The 22,625-nt window shown below is 41.3% G+C and overlaps 1 protein-coding gene across 1 annotated transcript in view; it reads left to right on the top strand.

Annotated features, from left to right (window-relative positions):
• Nucleotides 1–21,974, top strand: part of usp28 (ubiquitin specific peptidase 28) — a 28,998-nt gene extending 7,024 nt beyond the window's left edge. The window contains exons 6-28 of the mRNA XM_079508005.1: nucleotides 909–995; nucleotides 2,836–2,973; nucleotides 4,124–4,194; nucleotides 5,204–5,280; nucleotides 5,401–5,549; nucleotides 5,655–5,782; nucleotides 6,419–6,514; nucleotides 7,109–7,282; nucleotides 7,630–7,835; nucleotides 8,386–8,456; nucleotides 10,099–10,327; nucleotides 10,666–11,028; nucleotides 12,312–12,530; nucleotides 12,588–12,643; nucleotides 16,167–16,313; nucleotides 16,901–17,137; nucleotides 17,647–17,742; nucleotides 18,259–18,437; nucleotides 18,818–18,896; nucleotides 19,505–19,584; nucleotides 19,906–20,029; nucleotides 20,276–20,477; nucleotides 21,152–21,974. Coding sequence (XP_079364131.1) covers nucleotides 909–995; nucleotides 2,836–2,973; nucleotides 4,124–4,194; nucleotides 5,204–5,280; nucleotides 5,401–5,549; nucleotides 5,655–5,782; nucleotides 6,419–6,514; nucleotides 7,109–7,282; nucleotides 7,630–7,835; nucleotides 8,386–8,456; nucleotides 10,099–10,327; nucleotides 10,666–11,028; nucleotides 12,312–12,530; nucleotides 12,588–12,643; nucleotides 16,167–16,313; nucleotides 16,901–17,137; nucleotides 17,647–17,742; nucleotides 18,259–18,437; nucleotides 18,818–18,896; nucleotides 19,505–19,584; nucleotides 19,906–20,029; nucleotides 20,276–20,477; nucleotides 21,152–21,327 — 3,384 coding nt within the window. The 3' untranslated portion in view covers nucleotides 21,328–21,974. The remainder of the gene's footprint in view (nucleotides 1–908; nucleotides 996–2,835; nucleotides 2,974–4,123; nucleotides 4,195–5,203; nucleotides 5,281–5,400; nucleotides 5,550–5,654; nucleotides 5,783–6,418; nucleotides 6,515–7,108; nucleotides 7,283–7,629; nucleotides 7,836–8,385; nucleotides 8,457–10,098; nucleotides 10,328–10,665; nucleotides 11,029–12,311; nucleotides 12,531–12,587; nucleotides 12,644–16,166; nucleotides 16,314–16,900; nucleotides 17,138–17,646; nucleotides 17,743–18,258; nucleotides 18,438–18,817; nucleotides 18,897–19,504; nucleotides 19,585–19,905; nucleotides 20,030–20,275; nucleotides 20,478–21,151) is intronic.
• The last annotated feature ends 651 nt before the right edge of the window (nucleotides 21,975–22,625 follow it).

Raw genomic sequence — 22,625 nt, 5'->3', positions numbered from 1 at the left:
ATTCCCCAAATGTAAATTATTAATTTATTATTATTATTTTAATAATTATTACAAATGTGCATAAAATTTGCACAAAAAAAATTATATATTTTTTTACATAATTTCCTCTGAGAAGTCCTAGTAGTAAAAAGTAGTAGTAAGGTTGAAATCGTTTTTTTGCAATTAATCCGGGTTTTACAGGGTTAAAGTAAACCAATATACCCTACCCCCCCCCCCCCCCCCCCCGTTTGAATGCAAAATATATCAAACGAATACCCAACTATGTATTCTGTTGTTAGCGTCACTGTTTGTTCTCTCATCGGTTTTGTTTTGGCATCAACAGTTTTTGACCCCTTGATAAAACACTTTTACCAGAAAAGAGTCATCATCGGATTATGTGACCACATAACCCCTAGTGTCCACTCATATTTCCCACAGTTATCTTTTGTGGTATAAATTACAGTAAGATTTAGATATGCTGTAATGTAATTTCCCTGGGACAATGGGAAAGACAATACAGTGAGGTTTTCATAAGTGCTTAGAAGCACCGCTGTGCGCTATACTGTATGACATAGAAGACTAATTGGATGAAATGGCTTATTGAACGCTAGACATTGATTCATTTACATTGACATGAGAGGATGGTATGTGTAAAATATGAACTTGTTATTCTTATTCTTGTTCTTATTCAAATAGCACATAGGATGTTGCTCACACTTTGTCTGAGAAATAACCAGAAGCTGACAAACAAAAATGTATTATAAATATATAATATATAATGCCATGGTATTTACTGTTTAGTTTTACTGTCTATGTCTATGTATTAGTATTTAAATTAATAGTGTGTACATATAATAATTCTCAAGTTCGAAACGATGTAAATGATTTCATTAGAATAATATCACTTTTTCTTCTTGTGTTGTTGGCAGTCGCTGTTCCATCTGCCCGTGTTCAGGAGGCTGGTTCTCGGCTACAGTCTGACAGAGCAGCTGTTGGAGAAGTGCAAGAGCCACTCAGTGAGTACACTATAGCAACATTACCATGAGTTAACCATGAGGTATATGATACTATGAAAACATTACCATGAGTTAACCATGAGCTAATGTATATGATACTATGAAAACATTACCATGAGTTAACCATGAGCTAATGTATATGATACTATGAAAACATTACCATGAGTTAACCATGAGCTAATGTTTATGATACTATAAAAACATATACCATGAGTTAACCATGAGCTAATGTATGATACTATGAAAACATTACCATGAGTTAACCATGAGCTAATGTATATGATACTATGAAAACATATACCATGAGTTAACCATGAGCTAATGTATATGATACTATGAAAACATTACCATGAGTTAACCATGAGCTAATGTATATCTACAATGCATCATTGCATTGTGAGCTTGTTGATCAGCTATTTTTAAATGGCCGAAATGAAGTGTTTAATGTATGTTTTGTAATAATAATCAAAATCTACAAAGTAACCAGTAACTAAAGTTTGCAAATAAATGTAAAAGTACAATATTTGGATCCGAGATGTAGTGGAGTAGAAATTATTGGAAATAGTACCTCAAACTGTTACTTAAGTACAGTACTTGAGTAAATGTACTTAGTTACTTTCCACCATTGACATTACCATACATTAACCATTATCTAATGATACTATGAACATAATTAGCTAATCATCAATTTGTTAATTAAAGGTAGTATAACATTTAAGCCTAAATTCTAAATGTATACATGTATATTTATATATTTTGCATTGTTTCCATCTATCAGCCACTATATAATTGTGCTGGGGTGGTTTCCTGCAGAAAGACGCGTCCCTCTGGCTGTATTTTGGTTTCGTTCCAATGTTTATGTTGACATGCATCCCTTGGCAGGGACACCTCTGTCTGTGGGGGGAGGAGAGGGGGAAGGCGGGCTCAGCAGGAGCTTAATTGATCCCTTTGAACTTCAAAGGGGTTATTCACTGAGTTGATTGATTGGGTCTATGCTCGTTTGTGTTCTCTCTAATCATTGAATGCATCAAAGACAGCAATCACTTTGATACCTGTCAGAGAGGGGGGGGGGGGGGGGGGTAGTGTGTGTGTGTGTGTGTGTGTGTGTGTGTGTGTGTGTGTGTGTGTGTGTGTGTGTGTGTGTGTGTGTGTGTGTGTGTGTGTGTACACAGATGGAATTGTTGTCTACACTACCTTTAAACATTACATAATAGCTGGAGCATGGTCAGCTGGTTAGTAGTGCACAGATTGCATAACTTTGCTGTAGGGACGAAACCACCTAACTCCATTTTTGAGGTTTTTGATTTTTTTTTAAAACAACATTGAATCAATGACAAGTAGTAAAAACTGCTTCGGACAAAGCCTCTTAACTACAAACTGTCTGCTAAAGCAGCTAACTCCGCCTCCTCTCCCGCTCTCATGCAAGTAATATATAAAGTCTACAACACCAACTTTGATGTTTTTGATGTTTTCAAAATATACGGTTTGCTTAATTTCCTGAAAAAAATATATTTTTAATTTCAAAAATGAACATTTTGGAGTTACTTGGTTTGTCTCACGTCTCTCTCCTCTCTCTGCCCTTGGTTTATTGTTTCTCTGTGCTCATCTCTTCCATAATGGCTCATTAATGAATCGGTGACCCGTATTATGAAGTGTTAGAGCGCACACTATGTGATATCATTAATTCTGATGAAAAGCAGAAATGAGCGTCACCTACAACTATCCTCGTTTTTTTCCCCAAATGTCACACACATTTCCATGATTTGACTCATTTTATTCAGGTCTGATGGACGAGCATGGTCGTCTCAATTATATACAAATAATGCATTTGTGTTCACAGGACAAAAGGAACATTGCTTTCATGCAGGAGCTGCGTTGTCTGTTTGCCCTCATGGTGGCTTCCACACGCAGGTTCGTGGATCCGTCTGCGGCCGTGGAGTTACTGCGAGACGCCTTCAGGACCAACGAGGCCCAGCAGGTGCATCATCAAATCAAATCAAATCAAACCAAACCAAACGTTATTTCTAGAGCACATTTCAAACAACCGAGATTCAATCAAAGCAAGAAATGCAATATGGGAAGTGTCGACAATGTCGACATTGTCGACACTTCCCTACATATATTTCTTGCTTTGATTGTTCATGTCGACTCGACATGATCACAACATATATGAACCTTTATTGAGAAAGGATATCCCCTTGAGATGTATCATCTCGTTTTCGAGGGGGTCCAACAACATACAACAAATACAGTAGACAGAACAAATACATTCATGCATATATAAAGACAAAAGACACATATGTATATAAAATAGAATTAAAACAAACAACACAACAAACAACAGACATTGGATGGGAATCATGTGTACATGAACACAATTACATCATGGAAACCCTTATGCAGACAGACTTAACAGAGATAACTTGGTTAATGTGGTGCATACATTTGAAATGACAAGACAGGACAGGGTGAATTGAAGCAATGGTTTTCAATGCTCACCAGATGTATTATATTCTTCATTAAAAAAATAAAATAAACACATTTTAAATTCTATACCATTAGATTCTAGTTGTAAATGCTATAATTTCCATTCCACATTTATATACCATATCATATAAATATTCCATATTTATAATACCTACACTGTATAAAATAACAAAGATGCACTCCTAGTTAAAAACACCTTCAATGATAAATTATTATTGCCATTATTCAGTTCAAATTCAACTACTGCCCTCTAGTGGTCTTATACCAAATGGTCCAGCTCAAGACCAAATGTTGGTCTTGAGCTGGATAGTTTGGGATACCCTGCAAACCAGACAAATCCCTGGGGAGATTAGGTCTGGCACTCCTCAGTTTGAATTACATTTTGCTCACCCCAAAGATGTGGGTGACCAATCAGAGCCCACTATTTAAAGTGAGACTTTTTTTTGTTGGAATCTTGTTTGTAACAACTGGCCCTTGGAAATAAATCTTCCACACCGAAGTTCCAGACTGATATCTATGCAGTGATATTAGTCTGGCCATGCCAGGCTAAGTTTGGGAACTCCTGCCATAAATGCATGAGTGATGCGACCAACCAACCAACCCCCCAATATAATGAATCTTTTCTCTCCTGTTGATTCTAGGATGTCAGTGAGTTTAGCCACAAACTTCTGGACTGGCTGGAGGATGCCTTTCAGTTGGCTGCCAATGGAAAGTACGTTGTATGTTGTGAATGAGTCATCCTCTGTTATGGTCCTAAGAACTTGGTCCCACGGCTTAGTTACTTCTATGTTATGGTCCTAAGAACTTGGTCCCACGGCTTAGTTACTTCTCTGTTATGGTCCTAAGAACTTGGTCCCACGGCTTAGTTACTTCTCTGATAAGAACTTGGTCCCACGGCTTAGTTACTTCTCTGATAAGAACTTGGTCCCACGGCTTAGTTACTTCTCTGATAAGAACTTGGTCCCACGGCTTAGTTACTTCTCTGATAAGAACTTGGTCCCACGGCTTAGTTACTTCTCTGATAAGAACTTGGTCCCACGGCTTAGTTACTTCTCTGATAAGAACTTGGTCCCACGGCTTAGTTACTTCTCTGATAAGAACTTGGTCCCACGGCTTAGTTACTTCTCTGATAAGAACTTGGTCCCACGGCTTAGTTACTTCTCTGATAAGAACTTGGTCCCACGGCTTAGTTACTTCTCTGATAAGAACTTGGTCCCACGGCTTAGTTACTTCTCTGATAAGAACTGGGTCCCACGGCTTAGTTACTTCTCTGATAAGCAGTGCCACAGAACAACATGACACAAGGCAGCAGTGGTTTTTACTTTACTGGAGTATTTCCAATTTTCAGTACTTCTTATTACAGTAATTCTACTCCGCAATTCATTATTTGAACACTTTAGTTACTATAGTCGTCACTTTGTAGATTTAGATTATTATTACATAACATCTCTCTGTGATAAAGGCTTTCTTTATTGTTTGCATTGATATAAGTGATAATAAACCAGTAAACAGAATGCCATGCTGCCATGTCAGGTATGGGCACATTCAAAAAAGAAGAAGAAAAACTGAATTAATGTGTTGATTGGACAGGTTTTGCTTACATGTGTCTTGTGCCATGTGGCCCTTACTCTGACTTGTTATTAATTAGCTTACTATGGTAATCTCCTCAGTCAATGTATTGAATTAACGTTGTGGACATTATTGTATTGTTTTACTTTCAGAAATCCAGAGGACAAACTGGAAAACCCCATGGTCCAGCTTTTCTATGGTACCTTTGTGACAGAGAGAAGACATGAGGGTATGAATAAAAACAGTTGTTGTTGTTGTTGTTGTTGTTGTTGTTGTTGTTGTTGTTGTTGTTGTAAAGTGGCACTGGATTGTCTACCTGTAATTCACTCCAAACTTGTATTGTGTCTAGGTAAGACATTATCCAATATTGAGCAGTTTGGTCAATATCCTCTTCAAGTCAACGGTTACAATAACCTCGATGAATGTCTGGAGGGGGCCATGGTAGAGAAGGATATCGAGTCCCTACATTCGGATCAAACCTCTTCACCTAGCCATGAGGTGAACTAAATAATTATTAATTTACTGTTATTATCGTTAACAGCAAATATAGTGACTTATTTTATTTGTGCTTACTAATAAATTCTATTTTGGGGGGGATTGCAGAGATGGTTCTCAAAATTACCACCAGTCCTGACCTTTGAGCTGTCAAGGTTCGAGTTCAATGCCCAGCTTGGACGCCCTGAGAAGATCCACAAGAAACTGGAGTTCCCACAAATTGTCTACATGGATCGGTAAGACTTTCACTTTTCACTCCTCTTCTGTGAGAGTCTGCTGTGCCTGCAGTAGAATCACAATTTCCCCAACTTGTCCATCTGATATCGTAAGGTTCTCATGTGGCACTGCTGGTGGTAAACCCATATAGACCATAACAGCACTTGAAAGCACGATGGGGAGAAGACATTCCAAATTTGGATTTGGAATGCATAATGGAGTTTTTCTATGTTTTTGGAGATCAAAGCCTAACCAAGAATGAAAGACAGCATCTGGGAGCATCAGAGAGCATGCGTACGTGCATGCACGTGCATGTGTGCGTGTGTGCGTGTGTGCATGTCTATTGTCTATTCCATTTAGTGTCCACCAACTTATTGTATACTACAATGGGGAATCACTCCCATTGTAGGCATAGATTCTCAACCTGTTTAATTTCAAGGACCCCCAGTTTGACATGCAATAGTCTACGGGCCCCCATTGAATGGCATTTCTATCTCTGGGAACCCCAATTTATAAAATCAGTTAATTTAACTCTGAGAGTGTACAAATGGTACACCCATTTGTACCCAGAGTTACACCATAAGGGTCCATTTAGTTCCAAACTATCATTTAGCTGGGGAACCTTTGGTTCAAATGACCATTCCTCTGTTGTCCAGGTACCTTCACAAGAACATTGCGCAGACCCATGGGAGGAGAGGTGACGTGAAGAGACTGAAGGAGCAGCTCGCTATGCTCCAGCAGAAACTTGAGTGGTGAGTTGACTGCTGCTGAAGCAGTTTGAAATGCGAGAACAACCTGCACGGCCAATATTTATTTGCAGTATTGCTGTGGACAAGATCTGTTTTTAGGAGATACACCGCTCTCTCCATTGAGGAAGACCCCTCTGGTCTATATTCATCCTTAATTTAATGCACATTTTAACGGACGACCGGGTTTTATGAAAATTTAAATGACAATGTTAGTATGTTAATGAAAATGTTCAATTCTCTCTCTCTATGTATTTATTTATTTATGAAAATGGTGAAAATAGCAGCTATACAGTGTCAACTTGCTATTTTTGCTATTTCTGTGTTTTTCTCGTGTTTTTTAAGTCATCGTACAATAGGCTATTTGGGTGTCCTTGACATGGAAAAGGTATGGCAACCCCTGGGCCATTATTCTGAAACCAACTTTACAGATAAACTGAGTTATGCGGGAACGCCTAAGTGGAAAAATAATCTACTTTCTGGCCTGATTGCATAAAACAACGTTAAACTCACTTTGCCACTCGATTTGCCACTCACTTTATGCATGAGCATACCCTCTATTGGTGACCCAGTTCTCCTAACCTGTATGTCCATTCATAGCTACAAAAACTATGGCTCGGGACCTACAAAGTATCCCTTGGCTGACATGCTGCAGTATGTTCTGGAGTTCGCCACCACCAAGCCCACCAGTGCATCCCCAGCTGTGGACCTGCAAGCCTCTTCACCAACACCCCCCAGTCAGCTCCCCACAGACCCCCTCTCTGAAGACACCAGGTACAGGACCCCTGTTATAACTAGGGTTGTCCCGATCCCATCACGTCATTTTCAAATGATCGGAATCAGGACTTCAATATTATATCAATATCAATATTATCCATTGGTATCTTGATATTAGACTGGATATTGTCTGAGATTTTGGGATATTGTACTATTGTTATATGGCATAAGTGATAAGTGAAAATTGGCAAACATTCGGCAAAGAGATTTTGTGTAGAAATGTAAAAAAGTAATCTGAATTAAGGATAAAATGAAATGCACAATTTGTTCATAATAATTTTGTTCCACGGTAGAAACCAACAGACTATATATTTCTGATTTCCTCTTGTGTTGTTCTCTGTCAGTCATTCTCAGCCAGGAGACACCACTGGAGCGGAGGGCTTGGTCTCCAGTTGCCAGAGGACCCCCATCTACAAGCCTTTCACCCAGTGCAGACCCCCCAAGGACTACTCACCTCACCCAGCCCCGCACAGCATCAGCGAAGAGGAACTACATTCTGTTAAGAGCTGCTTGCAGCGTTGGAGGACTGAAGCGGAGAACAACATCAACGGTGTGCTATTCCAGACATTTACGCCATAAATATTGTCTATTATTGACCACTTCAACCCCAGCATTCATATTTGGTGGGGGGGAGAGAGCATTAGCCAAAAATAGCAGATCTTTTATTGTGGATCGGCTATTTGATTTGGTGTACGGGAAAATAAGCGGTCCAGTACAGAGCCAACTCAGGTCCAGTTGACTAAGTCTGAGGGTTTAAGTAAGTTGTTAAGAATAGCCCAGATATAGCTCTATATTTAGAAAATACAGAGGTTACCGTCATAATGGCAGTGATGCATGATGACTGGATAACACTCCACTCGGCGACAACTACACATTAATTATGAAGTTATATTTTTTCAGATTGTACAAGTGACTGGTGAAGACAACTATAACTCAAAATGTGCCATTTGTCTAGTGAAGTGGACACTTACATCTCGGTCGGCTATAAATTAACAAAGGACCTTCTTGCTACACTTGAGTGTGTTTCTTTCTATCTGTGTTTTGAACCTAACCCCCATGTGCACAGTAATGATGGGTGTTTGTCTCTCTCTGTGCTTCAGAACTGAAGGCCAGCATTGACAGGGTCAGCCAAACGCTGGAAGGCATGTACACAGATAACAGCCTCTGTCAGGTAAGCTCCTGTGTCTGATACTCACCTAAAACACTACGGCAGATGGCAAATCAATCTCATGCCTCCCAGCCTCACACCACTCTGCTCATGAATGAATGTTCAATGTTCACCGAATGTTTGCCTCTTATTGAACCACTCATGAATGAATGTTCAATGTTCACTGAATGTTTGCCTCTTATTGAACCACCGTCACCAACACAAGGGACTAACTAAGCTCTTGCAATGTTTTTTGCTATGTATTTAGAGGCTGGTATTCGTTTTACATTACTCGTCGTCGTTATCTAATCGTTATTAGTTACGCTGGAGAATTAATCTTGGTAGAATATAGCATACTTCCAGACAGTGTTGACATTGTTTTTTCTGGTTTATTGTATGTCCAGTACTATACTATACATTGTGCATGTCCTTATATAAATTGAAAAATACGTCTGCATCGGTCGCAGACTTAAGAATGTTGACTACAGCGACTGTTGTGTTTTGACATTTGATTCACTAACCTTTAACAACACTTACAGAAGCTATTTATAAATTAAGCAGTCACATGGAAGATGGAAATAGAGTGTCTGTCTGTAACTGTATCATCTGAAATACTCTTCCTACCCTCTGTTCTACATCCCGTGAACTAGCTAACAGTGATGTTTATGATATCTGATTCATACTGACGGAACATATCCTAATGCACATGCATGTCAACATGAGTTATGAAACGCTCTTGTGTCTGAGCTCCCAGTGCAAGCCCTAAGTAAGACATTCTCTGAGTGATTGTTGGTGAGATTGAGGGTTATTGGGTTGCTTATTAATTTGTTAGGTCTAAAGTGAAATCGCAAAACGAGACAAGGCAAACCTAGTTCAGTCAGACCCTGCATACAGCTGGAACATTTTCTGTCAGAAACAAGACCTCGTTACATTCTATTTGGAGGACTGGTGAACTGGAAGTTGTCAGTAAAGTTTCATGAATGCGTGTCTATTTTTGTCTAATCATATTCTAAAAAGGCTTGTCTGTATTCTGTCCAGAACAGAATACAGAACTGACAGAACATTGCACAACCTAGGAATTATGCATTTTCACATATTTTGAATTATCTTTATCTGTTGCTTCTGTGAATGAGGAAATAGCTATTGTGATTCCTTGTGATTCCTTTCAACTCTCATTTTATGTTAAAAAAAGATCTCAAAGTAATTGTTGTTTAATCAATTTAATACATTTATATGGTAAAACAAACAAAAATGGATTTACTACTTCTGTTTTCTTTCTCATGGAGCATAGAAGTAACAGATGTGATCAACAATTTTGATAATATCACACTATTACTACTACTATACTATCACTTCCAGCCAATATGAAATATATGCTGGCCGTGGCGTGAACGAATGGAGATGCCCTTGCTTTTCTGATGCCATGATGAAGGCCAGTTGTTGCCTTAGGACGGATTAATGATTAATGACAGTGTAACTCTGGCATATTTGTCTTCCCACAATACAACAAACAAATGTAACTATATCTCTAGAAAGCATTACTCGACAACACTTGTTATTTGGACCAACTTTAACACTTTTGCAACTCGGCAGCCCTATGATAACAAAAAATTTTACTCCTCATAACAATGACACCTTTCCTCCATGCTGTTGCTGCTTACTGTAGGTGCCGTATAGGCTCCATGCGGTGCTGGTCCACGAGGGACAAGCGTCCGCGGGCCACTACTGGGCCTACATCTATGACCATGCCAACCAGCGCTGGATGAAGTACAACGACATTTCCATCAGCGAATCGTCCTGGGAGGAACTCATGCGGGAGTCCTACGGCGGCATGACCAACGCCAGTGCCTACTGTCTCATGTACATCGATGACAGCCTGCCCAACCTCATCGCAGGTATACGCTCATCATCATGTGTTCCACGTGCGCGCAGCACTGCAGCGGAGGCTCCGGTATAGGAGATCCAATCTGGTCTCATTGCCACCCGGTCATCAACATTAGTGCTGCACCATTCTTGTTCAAATGTGAATCTCGATTCTCGATTCTCACGCGATTCTCATTTTTTTTTCCATGAAAATATTTATTTACTTCACACTGAGCATAGGTGTATGATGGTGTATCACCAGTACAGAGTGCACGCACGCATGCACACACAGCACCACTCAGTTCACACGTTGGTGTGATTTTACTCTACTAACTGAAAGCCTGTCCCCCCCCCCCCCCCCCCGACCCAGAGGACACAGACGACGAGACGGGCCAGGTCCTGCACGGCTTGGACTCCCTGCCTCCCGTCCTCAAACGCTACGTCCACGAAGACAACCGTTGGTTCCAGCAGGAGATCAGCGAGTGGGAGGAGCAGTTCTGTCAGCAGCAGGCATCCCAGCAAGGAGAGCCTGCACCCGCGCCCGCACCCGCGCCCGCTCCGGTGGCCAGTCATACCCGAATGACACGGCAGACACGTGCCGAGTCAACAGAGCCGCCGGTGTCTGAGCCAGAACTCCCAGCAGCAGAAGAGGATCAGACACCTACTCCTCCAGAGACAGAAGAACCAGATGAGAGACTGGAGAGCCCAGAGCCTTGCGGGGATGACGCTGAAGGTCTGTGTTACTGTTGAGGCATTTCGCTCACCACATGGATTCAAGTTCTCAGTCGCCATGTGATTGATTTCAGTCATTTGGATTCCATAGAAGCCAGCAGATTGTAGATCAGCTGCCTATTTTTGGTCATTAGTTATTTTAAGATAAAAGAGTATTTGAAGTTATAAAACTAACAAGTTTAGAAGCATCTTCCAGAAACATGAATGGTCTCAGAAATACCATAAAAGCAACCTTAATGCCTCAAATCTTTGATTTCTTCAGTTGGTCGGCCTACAACATCATCATTACATCTTGAGATTTTATTTTGCTTTATTCCATGTAACCACTTGAACACATATTGAACACATATTCTGGCATATTAACAGGATGATGGTGTATGGTTATGTATTATATTATGGCCCGATCAGTGAATGGATAATGACAGGTATTGACACTGACAACTTTACATTTTGATCAACTCACATCCCTCCATCAATGGCGGAAGACAAAATAGCTCTGTTCACTCTCATCATTATCACTTTCACATTTAACACATGTTAAAAAAAGCAAACAAGCAAAGTAGTTCTTCTCTTAGCAATAAGAGAAGGCTGCGGAGATGAAATGTATTCTATGGACACAGGATTTAAAGACTTAAGGTCTATTTCGGTAAATAGACTATAACCCAGTTCCGCATCTGTGAAACCTCATTAAGTTGGACAATCTTTGATGTTTTACCATCTTTGATGTTGTACGATCACCTGATTCACTCATCGCCCTCGTCTCATTCCTCTCCGCCAGGCACGTCGTGCATACACATAGACATCAAAGGGGGCTTGAGCCCCTGCTCTTTTACCTGTCTGTTAAAAACTGCCCTCTCCAGTCCATGAATGCAGCATTTACTATGTCGTACCCGAAGACAGCATTCAGGAGAATAGGCTCTATCATGCAGAATAACTCTTCATACTTCCGGGCCCCTTCCCTACTTCCTTCACAGGTGTTACCGATGATACTAATTAAGGCTCTGTTCCATTCTGGTCAAACAGAACTGAACTTGAAAGCAACATTTTACGTTGAAATAATTTGTCCTGTCTGTAGAATTCCATGCCGTATGCCGCATCTTCAGTAGCTAAAGACTGCAGGGTCGCTACACGCATACAACGCGTCGCAGCGCGGCACGTTGTGAGCTTGTAGATCCGCAATTTTGCTAAAACATCTTTTCCCAAAAGTGCCCTAGGGAATTTCAGCCCTTGCCTCTCTCTCTCTCTAACATTCTCTGCACGTCCCTGCTCTCACGCCATCACCAGAGCGCTTCCACACCCCGGACTCGTTCACGTCACAGACGCAGGAGGAGGAGGACGTTCCTTGCGGCGAGTCGGACGAGAGCAGCGGAGCCTTCGCAGCCACAGCCACGCCGCTGGGCCCCGGCCAAGAAGATTCCACATCGGCCGCCACCACCCCCGTTCCTGAGGAGGAGCAGCAGGGAGAGCATCAGGTGGGCTACCACTTAACACCCCACATACCCTGCTCTCCATAGGAAGTGGGTCAACGTAAAATTAGGTCACGTACATTGTGGAATGCAGCTCCCGTTTCACCACTTCCCGGCAGCGCAGTGACAAAGATCAACACGCGTCACAGGGTGGGTATACGGAGATATATAGGGACAGTGGTTCCCAAAGTGGTTGGGCCGTGGGGATATTGCAACTTTTGCAAGTGGGCCCCCAAATAATTGGTAAAAAAAAAAACCCACAAAGTTATTTATTTATTCAGCATTTTATGCCTTTACTGATGTGACAGAAATGGGGAGAAAGAGATGGCGAGTGAATCACAGCAAAGTCCGTCGGGATCAGGACTCGAACCCGCGTTGTCGTGCTGTCAGGCTACAATGGAGCGCATGTGCCCGTTCCGCTATGCCAGCAGTCCGGGCCAACACTAAGATTGTAATGGTATTATAAAAATCGAATCGAGTTGATTGATCATTGAAATGAACTGAAAATACACTCATCTGACCACTTAATGGGGTGGGTCATCTGACCACTTAATGGGGTGGGGCACGATGAATGTTTTCCAGATTTTCAAGTGGGCCCTGATCCAGAAAAGGTTGAGAACCACTGAGGACGCTGGTAACTTATTTGAGTAGTCATCATTATGAATTCATGACTATATGATGGCATTTAAAAATGACAACATTTGTATGTAATACAATATATAACAATTGTATTACATACAATTCTAAAATGTAGCTATTATGAAAACCTTGGCATACTGTATAGCACTATATATATACTGTAGGCTATATATTTACTTAGTCGATAGTGGTGTAGGCATCTTGAAAACCATTACCGGTACACACACAGACAAAAAATACCCCACTTTACTGTAGTACAGACCCATACATGTTGGTGATTCTGCAGCATTTGCGCCTTATCTTGTGTCTTATTTACTTACATTGTATGCTTGCTGCCTTTACATGTTATGGTGTCAGATCCCAATATTGTGACGGTGCGTTGAGGGTTCGAGTCCTGATCCCGACGGCATTTTCTACGTGTCACTCCCCATCTCTCTCTCTCTGCATTTCTTGTCAGCCTACTGTCCTATCAAAAATAAAGGGATAACAAAAATCCTCAGTTGAGGCTTTTCCCTCAACACCATCATGACAGGTCAATGACACTGAGCTACTCACTGCCACTAATCCAATGGTTCTCAAAGTGGGGTCCAGGGTCCTTCAGGGGGGAAACATTTGGAATATTTTTGAAACATTTTAACAACAGTTTGGGGGTCCCTGGCACAAACTTTCAGACAGGAGTCCGCGGTCAAACACATTTACATTTTGGGGGTCCTTGACATGAAAGGTTTTGAGAACCACTGGCCCAATCAGTTTGGCAGGAGGGTCAGATAAGAGTCAAGTGGCCATGTTTTAAAATAGAACATGTTTTCATTGCCCTCTCTGTGTCTAGCATGTTCTAGAGAAAGAGCTTAATGGTGCTCATGCCAACTGGAATGTTCCACACTGGTCCCCCTGCCAGGTACTTACCAAAAATAGAACGCTCATAATGCTGTAAACATTCAGGAACAATTGCGTATTTTTGAAAAGAACGATCATTTTGGAGATACTTGGAGTTATTATTACAAGACTTAAATCCTATATAGACGAATAGACATAATATCCCATAATATCCCTATGTACGCATATTGTGATCATCTATATTCTTTGCCAAAAGATGAGTGGACCAGAATATGGAAGAATCAACGTTGAATCCACAGGCGGTGAATTTATCACAATCATGATAAGCTTTAACTTGAAAAAAAATTAAACTACTCGGTCAGTTTCACTACGCAAGCCAAGCAATAGAAAGCAGAAGAAGGAGATCACACAAACGATGATCACAAAAAAGTTTTGTTTTTTAACAAATATAATTTAGATATTAGATATTTTTGCTCAATCAAAATATAGGGTGTTTTGTCTTAGGTATGAGATAAGACTTAAGGATTTGTCAGTGTTTGGTATATATTTTGAAACTTGAAATGTGTGAAAAGATATTCTGTATTAAGTACATTAAACATAATGTAAATCAGCCACTAAGATTCACCTTTGAACATTACCTTCTTAAAATAATTTAATTTATGAAACATTTTAATATCTGTGAGAAATAATCTCAGTGATTTTACTGTAATCAAAATAAGTGTGCACTGCAGTGCAGCTTTGTTGAGAGGGCTACTCTGGTTTATAAATGGTCTGCATATGACCTCTAGTGGCCAATGTGGTTATAACACTTCCCCTGGTGGAAAAGAATTTAGATTTTTTTTCTGAAAAATGTGGCTATGTCCCTTTTCGGGGGTGAGAATGTGTTGACTTTAATTTTTCAGATTAATTGACAAGCAGTTTTTTATTTATATATTTATTTTATATAATAAACAAATTGATTAACCTCTTCTAGTGACCCTATTTCCATCCTCTATTAGTAATCTCGTAACTTTTGAAAGTTTTTCAAATGTTTTCAAAATGTTGTCAAAAAAGTATAGGGACTGATATTTATCGAATATTTTATTAGATTATCGATTTTCTTTTAAATAATCAATTAAATAGATTAATTTGGTTTCAAATCAAGAAAGTGTAATTTTCCACTTTTGCGTTGGCTATTCAATAGCAGATCTACAAGCTGCAAGCTTTTTACATTTTTCTTTTTTACATTTTCGAAAAATTGTGAGATTCACATTACAAGGCATTTGCAGAATTGGCTCTGCTAGTGGATTCTTAGGAATCCCTTGAGCCAAATTCCACTACCAAAAATCTCGGCCACTCACTCACTCGATCACTCCAGCATGGCGGTGCTATGGTGAGATTCGTGACCTGCCGAAATTTGTGACCATCTTGTGGACTCCACACAACTAACATGGAGGTCTTTAAAGGGTAAGACCACTTTTGTAGAGGTTTGGGTTGTGTAGTTACCTTGCCATGATGTAACTCCAAATGTGGACAAGAAATCAAAAATAATTTCTCCAGTGATTAGAAATTGATAATTCAAAATATGCTCCTCATTGACTTACATTGTACGCTGAAACAGCTCTCAAAGTCACTCTTTTAGTATGTAAACAAACACAAACAAAGTTGTTTCAGACAATATAGAGCAACACCAAAACTCATGTGGTTTTATTTCTTCATAAAAATGGTAACTTCCTGTTGATTTTACTATATGAAGATCTGGATCCGGATCCATGGATCCAGTCCGGGTTTTCTTCTGAATAAAAATGGACAAATCAACAGGAAGTTAACATTTTTATGGCATATTAACAGGATGATGGTGTATGGTTATGTATTATATTATGTTTGTGTTTGTTTACGTACTAAAAGAGTGACTTTGAGAGCTGTTTCAGCGTACAATGTAAGTCAATGAGGAGCATATTTTGAATTATCAATTTCTAATCACTGGAGAAATTATTTTTGATTTCTTGTCCACATTTGGAGTTACATCATGGCAAGGTAACTACACAACCCAAACCTCTACAAAAGTGGTCTTACCCTTTAACTGCAACAATTTACATTCAGACACTGACATTATGCGATTGTCTACACGATTGTCACATTTCGTCAGGTCACCAATTTCTCCGTAACACCACCATGCTGGAGTGATTGGCTTGCTCCTCCATATGTTACACCTCAGCCGTCCAGCCACACAGCGAAGCCAGGCAGCCACACAGCGGAGCCTGGCAGCCACACTGCGGAGCCATGCAGCCAGACATCGTCAGCGGATGTCGAGGTGGAGGAGTCTGAGCGAGAGGTTGGCGTATTGGATGTCGTTACCGAGGAGGTAGGCCTGTCACCATTATTACGCAATCACAATTATTTGAGATAATCGCAATTATTTTTGCAGAATCGTCAACAGAGACGAAGAGTTCTTATAATTGTCACGGGTGCCCGCCCCGAATTTTGCCGCGGAGACTCATTAGTCACTTTGTGACATGTTGTAAGCTTTTAGATCAACTAAAATATTTAAAAATATGAATGTGTAGATAAAGATATTTTGGGGCTTTTGTCTTTATTAGTGTATAGTAAGTTGACAGGAAATGGGGGGAGAGAGATTGGAAGTGACACGCAGCAAAGGTCGTGGGGTTCGGGAGTCGAACTCGTGACACGCTGTCAGGCTGGATTAGCAGCCTTGCCGAGGTGCCTGGAACGCTAGGCCAGCCCGGGCCGTGTCAGTGATTTCTTTCTATATTTAAGTTATTTACCATATCTGCCCTGTGCAATTTGTGATTATGAAGCCTAAAAGGCAAGCAGAAATACAAATTGTAACATTCCAATGTTCAATGCAAAAAAGAAAAAACACAATTAAATCATTAATTGCTATTATTTGTGTGACAATGATTCGTCAAATTAAAATTGTAATCATGACAGCCCTACGAGGAGGAAGACCCAGAGGTGGCTGGAACCCAGGCCGAGGTGAGCGGAGGAGGGGAGCCACAGGAGGCTGAGGTGGAGCAGGAGGGGGAGGTGGAAGAGGAGGAGGAGGATGGCGCCACGGTCAGAAGGAGACGACGTCGACTCCCAGCAGAGGACGTGGTGTCCGAGGTGGACATCCCAAACGTAGGACGAATCACGGTCCGAGCAGACGCAGACGGATACAACGAAGAGGTTCGTAACGTGGTCGGATTATATCAGTGGTTCTCATATATATAACCCAGGCCCCAAATTCATGTGAATTTGCGAGAGGTGGTGGGATCGATACCCACATTCTCCAAGCTGTTATTTACTATGGCAATGCCTCGTCTCAATTTTATTCAAAATATACTTTGTGTGAGAGACGATTTGTGTAAAAGAACACGTGAGTTGCCAATTTCATAAATATTTACAACGAAGAGGTTCGTATATTTAACGCAGTCGCTGGTCGGCAAGTGGTGGAAAGTAACTAAGTACATTTCCTCAAGTACTAGTTACTTTGTAGATTTTGATTATTGTGACAAAACATGCAGTAACCACTTCAGCCCTATATGTATATTGTACATTTCAGCCATTTGAAAATAGCTGCTATACAAGCTCACAATGCGTAGGGAAATATATATATTTTTTTAAATAATGGTTAAAGTGGTTAAAAGCTAAGGTCTTAATGCGTTAATGAATTGCTTGTATTTTCTTATGTCCAGATGATGCTGACTCCAGCCATGCAGGGAGTCATCCTGGCTATAGCCAAGGCCAGACAAACCTTTGACACGGAAGGCCCTGAGGCTGGTCTCATCAAGGTATACCTTTAATTTCTTATCTTATTATAGATTTTTCTTTTCTTTTCGTAATACATCACATTTCGGCAAATCACTTTTGGGGTCCTCACTTTTCTGTCCTCACATTCCATGCTCAGCCAATCAAATCATCGCTATGGGGTACACACAAACACACAAACCATAGGATAGCCTCGGTCCCAGGCTCACTTAACTGCGAAAAAGAAGAGCCTGGTCACAACCTAGGACAAATAAGCTATCTAAGGCAGGACTTCCGCCGTGTAACCCCCCCCCGGAAGTTAACGTTTTTTGACCAATCGCCGCGTTGTGTTCCCGAAAATGTATTCCCGCTGAAATGATCATTGGGTGGGGACTAGTAAATACAGCCGCACCGCGTGACGTAGTTATCTTACACGCAACACTTCCGCCACTTCCGCTGATAGTCTTTTCAGCGTAGGTCTTGGCCAGGGTGGGCATAGGAGGGGGTAGCGCCCCTCAAAAAAACACAAAAAGTTAAAATCCAGCGACTCCTCCCGGCAGGCCTTCCATGAGGAGTACTGTCGTCTGTACGAGCTGTCCCAAGAGAAGGCGACCCTTCAGGAGGACCCGCGCCTCCAGCACTCCCTGGTCTACTTCTTCCAGAACAAAGCCCCCGACAAGGTGGTGGAGAGGACCCTGCTGGAGCAGTTCACGGACCGCAACCTCAGCTTCGACGACAGGTTTGGTTAGAGTCCAGTGGTTCCCAAACTTTTTAGCCCACCGTGACCTAAAAGAGAAATTTAGGACGTTTGCCCGGGACCCAAACTATAGTGAAAATAGCAGATCTACAAGCTCACAACGTGCCGCTTCGCGCCGCATTATGAGCTTTCTGAATTATGAGGAATTCTGAAAAATACAGCTGTGTTGTGGTTGAAAATGAATGTGACTCAGACTTTTTCCAGTAACTTTGAAGCTGTACCATGTCCTTATAATGTGATAGTGTTGTGATCAGTATAGAGATGAATGTGTCTTACTGTATTTCCTTCCTTGGACATAATTATTCATTGATGCTTCACTATCTTTAAACACTTACCTATTTTATCCTGCGTGCCGTCTACAGGGCGATCAGTATAATGAGGGAAGCCCGATCCAAACTACGCCTCATCAAACCAGAGGACATGGACATGGATGAATACCTGGTACAGTACAGTATGATACACTGGCTAAACCGTTTTGTGACAACCACACATTATTGTGTGTGTGTGTGTGTGTGTGTGTGTGTGTGTGTGTGTGTGTGTGTGTGTGTGTGTGTGTGTGTGTGTGTGTGTGCGTGCGTGTGCGTGCAAGACGGCACCATTTCTGGTAAATGGTGTATCTATATATCGCTTTTATCCAAAGTGCATTACATAGATTGTGCATTACATTGACCCATTCATAAAGTTATTAGAAAGTGTGGATTGATTGACCACTGCCAATTATGTTCTTAGCGATTATAATATTGATATATTGAATTATTGAGCAAGTTATTACTGTTATATACTGTTTAGATTGTATACGTCAATGAATCAATTAACCACTTAAGTTATATATTTCATACCCTGTCTTACCTGCAAAAATTGTGAAAACTATTTTCCCAATTTTTTAATGTTTTTGACATTTTTTTAAAGTTTCACCTATTTCACCTACTTTCACCCACCCAAAGTGTTTTTTTGGGGTCCCCAGTCCAGTCCAAAAGGTTGAGAACCCCTGAGCTAACAGGCTAATTAATGGCATGGCATTACTGAAGCGTTGTGGTGTCTCCTTGCAGGACTGGCATGATGACTACAGGCTGTTCCGCACTGTGTTTGTCTACCTGCTGACGGGCCTGGAGCAATACCAGCATGGGAAGTAGGTGTTGTCCTGACCACGTGTGTGTGTGTGTGTGTGTGTGTGTGTGTGTGTGTGTGTGTGTGTGTGTGTGTGTGTGTGTGTGTGTGACTGAAAAGTGAGCACACCAAAAGTGACTGGCCGGAATGAGCGCTCTTATCATCATACATAATCATCATACATCAGTAGTGATGATAAGAGCGCCCCTCACTTCACACGGTGTGATTTTTACATTTTACATAATGACATGCATTAGGGATAGATTATTCTATTATGTTATCGATTATGTTTTATAATGGATTACAACATGGATAAGTGTGATTAACTGTGTGACCCCTACAGGGTGCGTGAGGCTCTCACCTACCTGGCCCATGCTCATAAGAACAACGCCATATTACTGAGGAAGGGAGAGAAGAAGGGATTGGAGCAGTCAGTCATTGCACTTTACAGGAGGAAGTGTCTCATGGTGAGTACTGAACTACATTTACTTAAATAGCGTGCAGGTATTTTTCCATCGGAATTTGCGGAACTATACTCACCAAATGGCATGGTGAGATGCTAATAATGTGGCATACAAACGTTATGTATTGCAAAATAGCAGCCGGCACTTGCCAACTCTATCATGCCATCGTATATTTCACAAAAATAAATTGTTCCTGTGAACTGCTCCCCCCCCCCCCCCTGCCCAAAAAAACCCCCACCTCTCTCTCAGGCACTGAACGAGAGCGCGGCGCAGCTGTTCTGCGGCGGTGAGGAGAGCGAGGTGGAGGAGGGCATGGCCATCATGAACGACGCCATCATCCCCTGTCTGCACCTGATGGGCCGTGACGACAGCAGCCTAACCCAGGAGGACCTGGATGTCATGGAGAACATCCGCAGCCACTGGTGTTCCTGTCTGGGACAGGAAATGAATGGTAACAATTATTTATGTTATCTATTTAGCGATTATTCAATTGATTGCTTTTCAAATAATTGAAGAATAGGGAACCACAAAAAATTAATATCAATAGTTTGTATCTATGCGTCCGGAGACTCCGTCCAGGACAGCCTTCAGACGTGCCTCCTCAGGAGACTTGGCTCAGATCTGAACCCATTTGATTTGGCATTAGGAACCCGTTCCGACCGCATGCCCTTGCTGACGTCGACCCCAGGGTTCGAACCCACAACCTTCCGTTCTAACCACTACATTAGGACGGCCCCCAATATTATTATTATACGACAACATTTCGATGTCAATACATCTTTGTCAGGTATGGCATGACCTGACTTTCATGCATTGACATCAACATGTTGTTGTTTTGCCTGCACCCTGTAATTAACGGCTTTAATTGTCCGAGACTGCTGCAGTGCCTTCCTTCAACCATACCAGTTATGTTCCTGAGATGCACTGGACCAGCCTAATACGTCTTTGTTTGTCTGTAATTGTTTTGATGAATCAAATACACAGGACCACGATGGAAATAAGCCCTCTAGTCTTTTTTTTGTATCCTTTTAGCACCATTTGTATAATCGTAGTACTACTGTGCTTTTTGCAAACTGTTAATAAAGTATTCAATCAATCAAACAAACATTTGTCTCCCTCCCACAGACACTTTGCAGGAGAAGCTAGGTGAATTCCTCCCCAGGGTCTTGGACGGTTCTGCTGAGATGGTGATCCTTAAAGATCCACCCAAGGTGCACGTCAGCTTCCCCCACGACCTCTGCAGCCGCCTGACCGCCGTCATGGAATCCATTCACAACACTTCTATCGTCATCGTTAAGTAAAGCCGGTTTTATACTTTGTTATGTGCTGGTGTCGAGCGCCAAAAATAGCGGATCCACAAGCTCACAATGCGTCGCAGTGCGACGCATTGCGAGCTTGTGGATCGGCTATTGTCGGTGCGTGACATTGCCGTGCAACGAAGTATATCAATCCCTTAAGGAGGTAGAGATCAACGATGAACGCCATTCATTAACTGAATGGCTAACAACCTCCCTGATGTCCTTGTACATGGTTGACAGTGCAATAGAAAAGAATAATGTGTATTATTTGTATTTCTTATGTGTAATTATTTTTGTATACATTTTGAATGTGCTCCTGCCTCATTTGTCAAATGTTTGAAGGAAATTCTGCCGATAGGCAAGGCTGGAGACATAAGAGGACAGATTTTTCTTGTTAACAATAATGACCGCAAAATTGTTTAGTATCAGGAACTTTTTGGAAAGCAATCAAGAGATGTATGAAGAGACAGTAATTTATATAGCTTCATGGACACACCACAATCACTATGTATCAGAAAAAGCTGCTCAATGGAGATTTAGAAACGGAATGGTTTGTTCTTGCATTGCTTTGTTTATACAGTATGTCAGTCATTTCACATGGTGCTTTTTCACTTAAACATTGATTATGCTCAATAAAATCATGATATGCCTTTCTGCCTTTCCTTTCTCCCTTTCTTCCTTTTTCCATTTTGTTTGAGTATGGGCCACAGGTTATCCCAAATGCATATTCAGCCCTGCTAGCTCTAAACATGACAATGTCAGTCTGTCAGGCATTATTCAGATTGATTGATTGATTTTTGTATCCACAGTTTATAGAATGGGTACACTGGTTCAACAGAAAGTACAGGTCAATACAGGAGGGGGGGGGGGGGCAGTGTTCCATTCACCTCCACCGCATCTGTTCTCTCCCCTCCAGGTAGGATTGCATTCAGTTCACTGATATGCTGAAAAAAACAATTGCTTTTAGCGTATTAATCAGTATGGAGTGGTTTACGGTGTCGGAAGCCTTTTGGAGGTCCAGCATGACCATGCTGCAGTATTTGCCAGCATCTACCTCGTGTTTGATGTGGTCGCTCAAATAGAGGAGGCATGTGTAAGTGGAGTGGGATGTTCTGAATAATTGGTACATTTGTTTTTTATTGGAAAGATGCTTTCCAACCTACAACCGACAATTTTTTTCATTACTTTTGAGATGGAGCTATAAGAAATAGGGCGGTAGTTGCCGGGGTCTAATTTTCTGCCATTCTTGTGCAGGGGGGTTACTTTTGCAAGTTTGAAATCTTGAGGGACCTGTACCTGTT

This window comes from Electrona antarctica (assembly GCF_951216825.1).
Source record: "Electrona antarctica genome assembly, chromosome: 8".
Lineage (NCBI taxonomy): Eukaryota > Metazoa > Chordata > Actinopteri > Myctophiformes > Myctophidae > Electrona > Electrona antarctica.
The sequence above is the reverse complement of the archived record's forward strand: the minus strand, read 5'-3'. Positions and strand labels throughout refer to the sequence as shown.